The sequence below is a fragment of the Heteronotia binoei genome, chromosome 2 (genome assembly GCF_032191835.1).
Source record: "Heteronotia binoei isolate CCM8104 ecotype False Entrance Well chromosome 2, APGP_CSIRO_Hbin_v1, whole genome shotgun sequence".
Classification (NCBI taxonomy): Eukaryota; Metazoa; Chordata; class Lepidosauria; order Squamata; family Gekkonidae; genus Heteronotia; species Heteronotia binoei.
Window position 1 is genome coordinate 141,753,086 of NC_083224.1, and position 14,569 is coordinate 141,767,654.

The 14,569-nt window shown below is 42.0% G+C and overlaps 1 protein-coding gene across 1 annotated transcript in view; it reads left to right on the plus strand.

Annotated features, from left to right (window-relative positions):
- DNAI3 (dynein axonemal intermediate chain 3) overlaps positions 1-14,569 on the plus strand; it is a 65,154-nt gene that overhangs the window by 48,967 nt on the left and 1,618 nt on the right. The window contains exons 17-21 of the mRNA XM_060232133.1: positions 2,188-2,318; positions 4,396-4,459; positions 6,147-6,277; positions 12,005-12,209; positions 14,032-14,123. Coding sequence (XP_060088116.1) covers positions 2,188-2,318; positions 4,396-4,459; positions 6,147-6,277; positions 12,005-12,209; positions 14,032-14,123 — 623 coding nt within the window. The remainder of the gene's footprint in view (positions 1-2,187; positions 2,319-4,395; positions 4,460-6,146; positions 6,278-12,004; positions 12,210-14,031; positions 14,124-14,569) is intronic.

A 14,569-nucleotide genomic window follows, 5' to 3' on the forward strand; every position in this document is an offset into this window, starting at 1 on the left:
GGATATAGCTGAGTACATTCTCAAGACTGTGTGATTAATCAGAGTGAAGTTCAAAAGGAAAACTAAAAACAAGCAATATCTAAGGCAGGGCTCTTTTTCTAGAAGGAGCTCCTCTGCATATTAGGCCACGCCCCCCTGATGTAGCCAATCCTTCAAGAGCTTAAAGGGCTCTTAGTACAGGGCCTACTGTAAGCTCCAGAAGGATTGGCTACATCAGGGGGCATGGCCTAATGTGTAGAGGAGCTCTTGCTAGAAAAAGAGCTCTGTAGAAAAGCATTGTAACATCAGTGAAAGCCAAATGACCCTAAGACTAAAAATATCTCTTGTAAGATGCAGTTCTGTGATTTTATGTAACTTCCTGTCCACCAATTCCAAATCCCAAACACTATGTAAATATTTATTCCTATATAAATGAACCTAAACACTGAAGGGAGCTTTGGTAAACTGATGCAACATCAGGGTAATCATTTTATAGAGGTGACTAATAAGGTGATCACCTTGTCACACCTTCTCTATAATTTATACCTATTTTGCCCCCCCCCCCCCATGAATACAGCCAACAGTCAGAATTGGGGCTATTTGTCACTCGCCATCATGGACCTGTTAAAATGTTCTGTAAATTTTTATTTTGCTGTACATTGCCCAGTACTCTGCAGTAGCAGGGATTGGATGATTTGTTATTATTATTATTATTTATACATGCTGGAAATGGTTTAACTGTCATTTCCCTAAAGAAATCTGAGAAGTATAATCTATGAGGGAACTGGTGAATTCTGACTTTAAGCACCCCCATCAAACTACACATCTTAGTTGTACTTGAAGTGATTCCAGAACAATTACATTTAAAACTGATATTTTATTTGCCATGCAACTGTCTTCTCCTTGGAATACTAAAGTAGTATCTAAAAATCATTAATAAATTAAAAATTCTACTTTTTACTGCTGTATTTGGTGGTTTTTTACACAAATAAGGTGTAAAATATGTGAGTTGGGAGTGTAAAAGCTTTCTATTCACACAGAACTCTTTATTGGCTAAAGGGAAAATAGATCAGTGTGATGGACAGTCTAGGTCAGGGGTGTCAAACAAAGTATGTGAACTATTTAGAAGAGAAATAACAACAAGCTAGCATTAGGCTGAGTATGTGTGTGTCTAGCCCAGGTTTACCCAGGAAATTTCCATTGCTTTTTCTTTCACATGGCTGTCTCTGTTCTTGTACTGCCACATAGGAGTTGTAGATATTTTTCTGGAGAAGACTATAGTTTTGCAGACAACCACATAGCCCTCAGTCTGTGCCATGACGCCTTCTTGACCAGCATATGAAGCAATTTATGTACAGAAGCTCACAATGCCCAGCTGCCTCATGTTTTCCTCTGAGTCTGAGGCTCAAAGCATTGACTATGAGATCTTTGTGATGAATGTCAATAAATCAAAAGTAGGTTTTCAACTTATAGATGTGCACACTTGAATAACACTTGAACAGCATATTCAAGATTGGTATAGCACAGATATTGTCTGCCATTTTTGATGTAATTATTCATAGCAAGAGATGACATTTATCGGATTGTAAAACAAAATATTGCAAGAGTGCTAATGTTTAAGTAAAAAAAAAGTGTTTGTCTGTGCCCCCTTTATCCAGTTTATATGTCCGCTACCTGGCATTACATTTTATGACACACATGGCCTGGCCCAACAAAGTCTCATTTATGTCAAATCCAGCCCTCATAACAAATGAGTTCGACACCTTTGGTCTAGATACTGCCTTTCTCTAAAAATGACCAATGATAGCTGAAAGAATGTTAGTCAAAAGAGCTGTTAGGGGACGAGTTAAGTGGTTGGCGGCTAAGGAATTGGTGAGGGGAAGAATATGTCTCACTGAGTGAAGCTGAGGGGAAGAGCAGCTTAAAGTTAAATGGAAAGAAAAGTAAATTTGTAATAAAAGATCCCAAATGCTGGAATAAGAAAAGAAATGTTGTAACCTCTACCTTTCTTTCTTCTGTGTTATGTTCAAACCAATTTTTAAAAACCCTGTGTGGTTTGAATTTGTGTGAATGGAGACAGGGCATCATAATCTGTTAATAACATATTTTCTTAACAAGAACCCCATTTGCCAACCTTTGTCAGTACTCAAAGGTAAAGTTAATTAGATAACTTTGTATAGCAATATTTTTATTCCCATTCTTTTAAAGACAGGACACAACTCCAAGTCAGACAAGAGGCATCTAAAGAGAAACTACCTTATAGCGAGGTAACAACCCCATCAGTGAAACCACCTAAGCTGCTAGAAAATATCACTACCAACTTTTTTGTGGGAACTGAGGTAAGTTGACATTTTAAATCCTGCTTAACAAGAAAAGAGAAGGAAAAGAACTGGGAAAAACAAGGTAATGGGTTGTATATTGCTGCTCTGCTAAACTAAGGGTAGTGAAGTCTGTGGATGCAAGGCATATTCTACCAATGTGAAAGACTCCTGTACTGGGGAAGAAATGCTGGAAGAAGACACTTTCCTTGGCCTTTTAGAACATGTGACCCTTAGCTAAGTAGGATGGAAGAGACAACCCTAAATATTCATGGAAGCCAATTATTATGAATAAATCAGTGAATCCTTTATCTTGGAAGCACACTGTTAGGAACCTGTTGGCCTCAGAGGGTCCATCGCCCTCTTTTACAGATGATATTTTGAGGTTTTGACTTCAATGTTTTCCCACAACAGAGAGTTCACTGCTACTAGAATAGCCTTGTGAGTCATTCAATCCTCCAAAGCAAGAATCAACAGTAGATACAGTCTCTGACCCTCCCCCTGTCCCTCTATGTGGGAAGCTTACCAAGTCTTCTGGTCTTCAGAATAGTAATATTACTTGATTATCTAGGCAAGCAAGGTTAGTTCAGTTCAGAGATCTTAAAAACCCCTCCCAAGTAGTTTGCGATAGAGCATTTGCTTATAATTTTCTGGTTTATTTTGAATTAACATTCTGTTTAGGGCAGGAGTCCTCAGCATTTTTGAGCCCGCAGGCACCTTTGGAATTTGGATGGGAGTGGTGAGCAGAGCTTTTTTCCTGGGAGAATGTGGTGGAATGGAGTTCCAGAATCTCTTCATGGAAACAAAATTCTCAAAAACTGTTTAAAGGTTAATAAGAAGCACAGTTGTGTTTCTTTTTTATTTTCCTCTTGAGAGTTCCGGCACCTCTTTTTCCAGAAAAAAATGCCCTGGTGGTGAGCATTGCCACAAAATGGCTACCACAGAGGGCAGAGCCAAACCCAATACTTCTCTCTGCACTCTGTAAAAAAGTGAAATGAAATGAGGGGAAGTCCAGGGGAGAAAGGAGACAGACAAAAGAAAAGAAACATAGGTAAGCTGGGTGGAGGGAGGAGAAAGAGAAGGTAAACCTGAAGAGGTACTGAAGTCGAAAGCCTGTGCTTACCAGTCCTCCTGATCTTCCAGGGGCTGCAGGCTATTGGAGCTGAAAATCCTTTAATTTGCATGAGTGCAGTCAATGAGTGTAGTAGTGTTTGCTTGACACTAGTTTTCCCCACCCGTTTTGCTCCACCAAGCAGCAATGGGAGAAAAATGGGAGGGGGCAGAAGACTGGCATCAAACTACATCACTGCCTTCCTTCTGGGTATGTATCCATAAATGTTGTTATGGCATTAGGTGATGCTCTAAGAATTTCCTACATGGATTAAACTATCACACATCATTGTGATGTTAGTTCCTGGTACATACTCAAAAGTGACATTGTCCAATGTCAGTTTCCTACATCTCTGTCCCCAAAATCTCCTGGCGGTTGCCTGCTTCCAAGGGCCACATCCAATTTCTGAAAAGCTTGGTGGGTGCCAGGGAAAATACTGCCAGGTGCTATAGTGGCTATGGGTGCTGCACTGAGGAACCCTGGTTTAGTATTTCTGTTTTTCCAGGTCTTTGAAAGCTGTATGAATGATTTGTCTAGTTTTCTCTCTTCCTGTGCTCTTGCCTCTTAACTCATGAATGCAAGGTCTCATTGCCTAAAGTCATTAGCTGAATTAAAAGAGATCATGTAATACAGTACACTTTATAAATGCCTTTTAAAACTTCCAGTACTTCTTACGCATGTTCATGGCTTTCTCCCCAAGTATTAATGCAATGCACATTGTCCAAAGACTTTTCTAAACTGGATAGAAACCAAATTTTGGGTAAAATAGTACGGTTGGATCCAGCCAGTTTTTATGCCCAAAAGCCCCCAGCCCTACGTGACTTTTGTCTGTTCAGGTCCCCTGATCCCCAATATAGCATTCCTGGTGGTCAAAAGGCACCCCTCCCCTGTTTTTCATCAGCAGAAAAGCTGGTTGGAGCCAGCCCATTATAACCCATATTTTGTCAAAACTCCTGCTCCACTTACTGCATTTTTGTGGAATTACAGGATGGTGAAATCCTTTATACAGACTGGAAGATGGAAAGAGATGGTGACTCAGGAAGATTGATTAGTATGTTAAATTTCCTAAGCTTGATGAAAGATTGTTAGAAATATAAGAGGTACCCTACTGGATCACACCAGTAGTCCATATAATCCAATATCCTATTTTTTGTAGTGGCCAGCCAGTTGTTCTGAAGGACCAACCAACAGGGCATTCCCTGATGTTGCCTCTTCAGGGGATGTGGAAATTCCCTTTAGTCATCATGGCTAACAGCCATTCATAGACCTGTCTTTCATGAATTTTTCTAATGCCCTCCACCCTGTAAAAAGTCTGCCGTGAAAACATTGTGAAAGCAACTTCACCCCAGAGTCAAAAATGACTGGTGCTTGCACAGGAGACTTTTTCTTTTTAAAGCCATTAATGTGGCCCTCTCCGTGTCCACTGTTAAATACTGGGTTTGATACACGAGGAGGCACATTGCATAGTGATCAGCTTGCTTTATTTTGGTTATAGCATATCAGGTAATAACTAGAACTGGCTGAATGGGCCAATGGGGCCAACTATATACACATTGGATTCTTGTGCTGGCTCACTATAGGTCCATTTGAACCAGCCGGGGAACTCCCAATTGGTCCAGGGAGCACAGGAACTAGGATCCTGATCCTGCTCCCATTGTTATTGCAAGTCCAAAGCTCAGTCCTACAGCTCACTGAGCTTCTGTGCAAGGAAACCCAGACACAACATCCACTGTGCTTTACAACTTGAGTAAAAAGGATTTTAGGTGCCCCCAAATTCTAATACTATGGTGGAGTGAAAAGTTCTCTTTATCCATTTTTTCCAGCGACATAGTTTGATGAATCTCTGCTTCTCGTTGTTTAATCAGTTTTTTATCCATAACACTTGCCCTATTACCATGTGCAGAGATGTCAAGGTCCAACCCCCCCCAGAAAAAGTTGGGTTGAGGGCGGGGGGACACCATTTTTTTTCTGAGTTCTTTCCCCCCATTTTTTCTGATAGAAAAATTGAAAAAATTGGGGGACCACTAAATAAAAGTACTATGAAATTTCATTCAAAATTTCTGGAGATTTAACATCTGTAATTTCTTACTGCTGAATTTACTCAGAAGTATTTGATGATGGGCCTTACAAAAAACTTTGCTTCAAAAGTGTAATGTCTACTGGATTTCCCTTATTATTTCTTTAAAATAAACCATGCTAATTATTCTTCAGCAAACTTTATTCCTCTGTGTACTTAATAAATAATCTATTAATTTTCCTGGAACAAACATAAGACTGACCAGCCTATAGATTCTCAGGTATCTTCTGGACCCTTTATTGAAATGTGTAAAATCTACTGCTTTATGGTCCTCAGGTAGAAAGGCTGATTTTAAAGACAAATTTGTGTGTACCATATAGTACCACAGAGTTTTTACCTGAATGCTAGATTGCCTGGCATGATGACATCACTCCAGGGTGATGTCATCATGCCAGACATGTTGATGATGGAGCTGTTTGGGGGCAGGGATCCCCCCCCCAGTGGCCTGCTCTATGCCAGTGGGTTTGGGGGTGCCCAAACGGGGGCAGCCCCCAACCCCAGTGGAAGCTTGGCAGCCCTAGCAACAGCCACTGACCAGAATAGCCTGGAAAGGGAATTTACCACACATGTTAAAGAACATGCAAGACACTGACAAAATATGAAGATACAGTAATCTTATATGTGTGCAAAACTACTGTGCCCCCTTTTTTTTATTCAAAAGGCCAGAAGCCATCCAACATATATAATATCCATGATGGACTCGTCCATACAGTACAGAGGTCTCCATTTTTCAAAGACATCATTCTCACTGTTGGAGGCTGGAATTTTGCCATATGGAAAGAAGGAGTTACGGTATGTCCCTTGGGGATGAGAAGTCACAAACAAGGAAGTCACAAATCCAAACATAGCATGCAGTGCTTCAAATGGATACAGGAAATAGCTATTTTTGCTCAACTGTCCAGTTAGTGCTAGCATGTTTTGAGCGCTAACAGCTCCATCAGGGAAACACTGAATTATTGAAACGTTCCTTTCACATGCTCCAAGAGGAGTTTCTTGCAGACAATTCTGTGTTGTTACATAGCAATTATTTGTGAATGGGTAGGAAGATATGTATACAAGTCAGTGTTCCCTAATGAAGAGCTGTTATATCTCATAATATGTTAAAAATTGTTACATGCTCCCCTGAACAATGAGAAATTCTAAGGGCAATGCTGCTAGAGTTGGTTTCCATGGGATGAGGGTGCGTTGGAGATTTATGGCATTTTAAAAATACCTGTCTTATTTACAAACAAACAAGTAGAGCAGAGGTGCAGGCAAAGAGGTGTTCTTGTAAGGTAGCAGATCCACTACCCCATGTCATGTTCCTAGAGCGACCATTCATCTTTGAACATATGAATATATGAAGCTGCCTTATACTGAATCAGACCTTTGGTCCATCAAAGTCAGTATTGTCTTCTCAGACTGGCAGCGGCTCTCCAGGGTCTCAAGCTGAGGTTTTTCACACCTATTTGCCTGGACCCTTTTTTGGAGATGCCGGGGATTGAACCTGGGACCTTCTGCTTCCCAAGCAGATGCTCTACCACTGAGCCACCGTCCCTCCCCAACCTTTAACCAATCCACAGCTCTCTCCCTGCTTTTCTTCCTTCATTTCAAATGCTGTTTCTTCACAGTTATCCTGTGCTTTCCCTCAGTTGGGAAGTAAGAGTTGTCACCTGTCAGGAGACTACCTCCCACTGAGGATACATCTAGAACCATCTATGAATATTGTTGTCACTGGTCATGACTTCAGTCTCTTTAGGCTAATACAATCACAGCTATTGTATGCTTCCATAATACCAAACATGTCATAACTGAAGGAAATGAGAGAGTAGCCAGGGATAGTCTGCTGGTATTTAAGCAAAGTTGGTGTTAAAATAAGAACCACTTCCCTGCCAAATCTATATCTGAAGAAGTTGGTTCTTATAGGGAGGAAGTGGCTTTCTCTATTGCTAGTTTTGTAAAAAATGTGGCTTCTTTTCAGACTAATTCTGTATTGAACAGTTTGCTGCCATCAGAGTAAGATAGGGTTCCAGCCTTCAGGCTAGGCCTTGAGGTCTCTCAGATTTACAACTGATCTCCAGACTAGGGTTGCCAATCCCCAGGTGGGGGCAGAGATTCCCCGGTTTGGAGGCCCTTCCCCCACTTCAGGGTCATCAGAAAGCAGGGGGGAAGGGAAAATGTCTATTGGGCACTCCATTATTCCCTGTTGAGGCCAATTCCCATAGCGTACAATGGAGAATTGATCCATGGGTATCTGGGGCTCGGGGGGGGGGCTGTTTTTTGAGGTAGAGGCACCAAAATTTCAGCATTGCATCCAGTGCCTCTCCTCAAAACACCATCCAAGTTTCAAAAAGAATGGACTAGGGTCCAATTCTATGAGCCCTAAAAGAAGGTGTCCTTATCCTCCCCCATTTCCAGTGTAGGGAGGGCATTTTAAAGGTGTGTGGTCCCTTTAAATGTGATGGCCAGAACTCCCTTTGGAGTTCAGTTATGCTTATCACAACCTTGCTCCTGGCTCCACCCCCAAAATATTTCTTGAATTGGACCTGGCAACCCTACTCCAGACTATAGAGATCAGGGGGATTTGGACAAAATGGCAGGCTCTACATAGGGTTGCCAAGTCCAATTCAAGAAATATCTGGGGACTTTGGGGGTGGAGCCAGGAGACTTTGGGGGTAGAGCCAGGAGACATTGGGGGTGGAGCCAGGAACAAGAGTGTGACAAGCATAATTGAACTCCAAGGGAGTTCTGGCCATCACATTTAAAGGGACAGCACACCTTTTTAAATGTCTTCCTTCCATAGAAAATAATGAAGGATAGGGGCACCTTCTTTTGGGGCTCATAGAATTGGACCCCCGGTCCAATCATTTTGAAACTTGGGGGGTACTTTGGGAAGAGGCACTGGATACTATACTGAAAATATACCTCAACCTCAATATACCTCTACCTCAAAACACAGCTCCTTCAGAGCCCCTGAAACCTCCAGATCAATTCCCGATTATACCCTATGAGAATTGATCTCCACATAGGGAATAATGAAGTGCTCAGCAGATGTTCCTCCCCTCCCCCCCACCCTGGTTTCTGGAGACTCTGAAGTGAGGGATTGGCCTCTCTACTCACGAGTTGCAGCCAACTTCTTCCAAGTAACGCAGACACCCCATCCCAAGAGGAAGCCTTTCCAATCAGAGACTGGAGCCTCCAGAGGGGAAAAATCACATGGTGGCTTTGGGGGTGGGGCTTCCCCCCCCCCCCGGCCAGCTGACTGGGGGTGGGAAGGAGACCAGGAAAGTGGAAGAACCCCTGCTGGGACCTAGGGATTGGCAAGCCTAGCTCTACAGCATTACATTTCTGCTGAGATTGCACCTGTTACACAGCAGGGGACCAGGGAGGGCTTCTGCTGGCTACCACCACCCTGGTATGGAGTCAATCTGGGACAGCCCAAAACACCCTCCCAATCCCTGTGTCTTCCTTCTTAACAAAACACCTTCTATCCATGACCAAATTGACATGAGGACCCAGTCAGTATAACAATAACAAGTTTATTTTAACTGCTCAAAAACAAGTGGTTTGTAAAAAGTTTTAGTGCAACAGTGAATATGAAAACAGTAAAGGTTGGTACAAAGAAATAAAAGTCCTGATGCAACTAGCTATATGTTCCCTTCCTCTAATCCCAAACAGACTCACCTCTCTCAGGTGAGGGAAACTTTCCTGCTGCAGTCTGCCTCCAGCTCAGCCTTTCCAGAGAGAACACACTTCCCTCTCTAGATGGCCTTTTCATTGTTTCCCCCCCAGGTCCCACCCTTCTGGGTAAGTTTTCTCTCCAAAGCTGCTTACCCAATCAGAGAAACAGGAGAGATCCTGGGAAATGTAGGCCCTATAACTACTGTAGCATTGGAAAAAGTGCAGAAAAGGGCAACTAGAATGATTAAAGGGTTGGAACACTTTCCCTATGAAGAAAGGTTAAAACACTTGGGGCTCTTTAGCTTGGAGAAACATCGACTGAGGGGTGACATGATAGAGGTTTACAAGTTTATGCATGGGACAGAGAAGGTAGAGGAAGAAGTACTTTTCTCCCTTTCTCACAATACGAGAATGCGTGAACATTCAATGAAATTGCTGAGCAGAAAGGTTAGAACTGAAAAAGGAAGTACTTCTTCACCCAAAGGGTGATTAACAATTGGAATTCACTGCCACAGGAAGTGGTGGTGGCTACAAGCATAGAGAGCTTCAAGAGATGATTGGATAACCATATGGAGCACAGGTCCATCAGTGGCTATTAGCCACAGTGTATTGTTGGAACTCTCTGTCTGGGGCAGTGATGCTCTGTATTCTTGGTGCTTGGGGGGAGCACAGTGGGAGGGCTTCTAGCCCCACTGGTGGACCTCTGATGACACTTGGTTTTTCTGGCCACTGTGTGACAGAGTATTGGACTGGATGGGCCATTGGCCTGATCCAACATGGATCCTCTTATGTTCTTACTCTGCTGCATGCTTCTCTGGAGCCTGTAGGCCTAACTAGGCCCAGGATCATGACACCTTCCCACACACAACCCTCCCTAGTTACTACCCCAAATTTCAAGGAATTTTCCAAGTTGGAGTTGGCATTCCTAAGGAAGGAGTGCTAAATGATGCCTATTGATATGGGAAACTTTCACAGTGGGAAAAAGTAAGCTACACAGTGCTGGGAAACATACTGCTTCAGCCCCTCATGGTGCAAACCAACAGCTGTCCCTATGTTCATGCAGAAAAGCCATCAGGCATCCTCATCTTCTCCCATTCACAGTGCAGAGGCATGCTCCCAGGATGAGCCCACAAAACTTACCTCATGAGGGCCTCCCATGGCCCATTGGCTAAAATGATAGAAACTCCAGGGCAGGGTTTCACATCCCAGGGTGGCGCTAAAAAGTCAACAGCAGCAGCCTTTCTTTCATATTTGTATCTCACCCTTCCTCCAAAGAGCACTTCATAGTTCTTTCCTCTTGCACATTATCCCTTTGATAATATGACACAGAATGACATAGGGAAGGAAGGAGTGCTAGTCTAATCACATTCAACCCACTCCGTACTCTGGTAGATGGAGTCCAATAGAACCCAAAGGCCATAGCCACCCTTCCCCCTGGAATGGATGCTTCAGCAGCCGAACTATACAGCAAGGTGCCTTGTAGCTTAGTAAGAAAGAGCAATGCAGTTGAAAACAGGAGCCAACCTTTTGAAAATCAACCTGATGACAACCACCACCATTCTAGGTGTCAGAGTGAGAATTAGACCTGTTCCACAAGAGAGTTTCATGATGATGGACATTTTGCAGCCTCCAGTCCCCATACACACCCTTCACAGCCTCCCCCAGATTCTTTGGTGTTGACCCTGGCTGCTTGTTGTTTCCCCTTCTGCTACTGCATTCTCACAGATCCATTCATAGTGGTCTAGCCCAATGCTGTACACCTGGGAATGTGATCTGTGTTCTCTCACTGCAGCATCTGAGCATCTAAACTAATAGTCCGTCCCGGCACCATTTGAAATGCATCACAAGTCTTTTCTCTGTGCCAGTATAATGTATTTTCTTGTCAGTTCTATGGGCGAAATTCTGGAACAGAATTTGCAAGACAAGTTTATTAACAAGATTCTTTAACTTTTTAAAAAAACAACAACATCATAACAACATACCAAGGATGTATATAGGTGTAACAACAACCTGAAACTTGCAGTACGGATTCAAGGAAGCAATTGGTTCTTGCTTGAAACAACTTGGTGAGCCAAGTCCGGGTGTTGGATTCTTCTAATGTACTGCTCTTGCATAAAAAAGAACAATCTGGTCATCACAAATATCAAGCTACCTCTTCAGCTTGATAATTATAACCCTCATGCAAGCTGATAAGAGTCCAGAATTTTATACAGCTGCCCAACAAACATACTTTCCTTCTACTGCTGGTCTTTGTTCACTGACTTTGGCTAAACTAGTTAGTTCCTGGGAGTTACCCTGGCAGTGGTATGTACCTATGGCACAATGTTATTGAAATATAATAACAAAGAGGAAGATATTAACAATTCTATTCCCACTCAGAAAGTAGTGATCTCCATTGTGGTACAGTGAATAGAATACTGGCTTCAGATTCCAACCCTGCCACAAGCCACCTCACAGGATGACCTAGAGCCAGCCACACTCAGCCCTAATTTACCTCACTGTATTATTTTGAGAATGGGGAAAGGAGATCCAAATATATTTCTTAAAGAAAGCTTGGGATGAAGTTGCATTAGATAGATACATAGCATGTGTAACATGAGGAGAGGATTGCCGTGTAAGATACCTAATATTTCTACCAAAATTCTTCAAATTCTATGACAGACTTAAATCAGAATTAATAAGCATAACAGTTAACACATATATAGCAAAAACCTATGAAGTATATATATGCATCTGTTTGTAGAATGTAATTTCTTTCCATACTGATAGTAAACATTCTGGAAATATGGTGATAAAGTGTGTTAGACAAATAGTGTTCTTGTAATGTTTCTTTTTGCCACATTTTTGTTTATAATTCAGAGCGGACCACTTCTTCAGTCAAGCTGTGCAGCAAAGAGATACACAGTTGGGCACTGGTCTTTATCAAGAGCAGGTGTATTCTTCATTGGTCGAGAAGATGGAAATATTGACATTTGGGACCTACTGGAGAAGACACATGAACCATCTCAGACCCAAAATGTCTGTATTGCACTGATCACTTGCATCAAACCCTGGATCTACTCTTGTATGTCAGTGTACTATATATAGTGATATTTCTTAAATTTTTCTTTCCTCCAGAAAGAAAGGGGCTGTCTTTAGGGCTCAGCAGCAGTATACATAGAATGACCTTTTAAAAATAAACCTGATGCCAAGTGACAAGACAATCTAAGATGCAGGCAGTTAACCTGTGATGCAGGGTACAAAATAGTCTTGAAAGGCTGAAGAAGGAAAAGAAAGGGCACAAAGTTGTACCATCTATGACAGAGGCAACAACCCACTGTGGTACAGAAACTGGTCTGCATGTAGCTTTTTTTCCTTCAGTGAAGAAAGCAAGAATGGCCAAACCAGCAGGCAGAAAGAATGTTGAGGAACAGGTGCAAGGTGAAAAAAAGGTATTAAGTTCTTGTGGATCCCTATTTGTTTCACAATTTTCTTCATTAGGGGATCTTTCCAAAGTTATCTAGTTTCCACCTTGAGCAGTAAGTATTGCTCAAGGTGGAAACAATACCCTGATGAAGTGAATTCTGAAATGCATAGGGATCTGCATAGGAATCCACAAGAACTTAATAAATATTTTTCACCTTGCATCCGTTCTTCTACGTTCTTTCAGCTTTGTCTCCTCAGCAGCAAGGAGGACTGAGATACAAAAACACTTTATCATGAGGTGGATTCTACTACACTGCAAAACCTTAGCACTAATTGCACATCACACATAAATGAATATTAGTAAACTATCTTTTTAAAATTAAAAGCCACTTTGTGATTAGCTCAAGGGAATTATTTATTTATTTTTTATTTATTTTATTTATTTATGATTTGTATCCTGCCCTTCCCACAAAGATGGCTCAGGGCGGCAGGGGGAAGTGAACGTTTTTGGAGCCCCATGGGAGAAAAAGGCACTTATGAGTGATTTAGAGCAAAGAAACAGCAAACAATAAGAATTACACACACCTTACCTCCCCCTGCAGCTTCCTTCCTTTACATGCCTTCCTTCCAGAAGAGACTTTTCTTTTTAAAAAAGCAGCCTTGTGGCTCATCTGCCTTTCCTTATCTTCCTTCATGTGACTCAACAGCAGAAGAATCAGTGGTCAGCAATCAATTTGACTGACCCAGGGGAAAAAATTAAGCAGACCAATTCACTTTGCTATTAAAGTGGAAGCTCCCTGCTTCATGGCTGAATTTTATTCAGAAGATGCAATGATTGATCTCCAGTATAATTTGCTATTTGATCCTAGGAATTAACAGTCCTGAAATCTTCAGACATTTGAAATCATGATTCTGGTGTAACTTTTTATTCTTATACCCATGTACATCGCACTGGTATAAGAAAAGGTTTACACCTTGGTTTTCTAATGCCTAACATGTATGCAGATAATCACCACAATTTAAGAGGCCTTTCAGTTTAATGGAAAATAGCAAAATGGGATTAGTAGAAGTACAGCAAGACATAGGTCTATGTGACAAATTTCACTCTTACAAGACTGGAAAGAAAATACAAAAATCAAAGTGAAATTTTTATGGTTCATTCATTGTGACTGATATTGAACGCCAACTGTCTACTCTGGGTTTTTTGTATTTTTTTTTAAATGTGTGTGTGCACACGCACCTGGAAGTCATGTCAATCTCTGGTGACTGAGCCCTACTGGGGGCCTGGAGGATATTCAGAGAGGTGGCTAAATAGAGCCTGCTTCTGTCCTCCCAACTGGGGATTTTAAGGAAGTCTCCTATTCAAGTACTAACCACAGTCGACCCTGCTTAGTTTCCGAGATCTAACAAGATTGGGCTTGCCTGGGCTAGTCTGCTCTGCTTTTTGTGACTTCACTGATGTCTTCTGTCTTCACTTGCAGCAAAGCAGCACTTCTTAGCAGTGGCTGATGATTTTGGTACGCTGCATATTTTAGAAATTTCTTGGACATTAAGTCACCCTTCTGTGAATGAGGTTTGTAATCTGTTCCACAATACTTGGGAGTATGATAGGGTTTTTTTTGTTTGTTTTTTATATATTCATCATTTATTGAATTTAATATATGTAACAGATCCATAATAACAATAAGGATTTTGCATGGGAATTAACTAACGTATTTATCATGTGGACTGGGGAAGGATGGTGCATGCACATTGTGCCCACAATCCCTTACTGGGCAAGGACTTCCACTAGGGGTATGACCAGGGTTGGGTTAAGGTGACCTGATGCTCTAAGCACAGCCCAACAATGGTGTCCCCTGACCCTTCCGTTGCTTAACTGACAAGATATAGACCGTTTTCGCACACAGCTCACCTCACAGTCACAATCCTGTTCCCTCCGTGGCGTCTGGTCGGATTTCCCACCATCTGCGCCGAAGTTACAGGAAGTGCCACAGCTTTTGCGTAGCAAACGTAAACCGC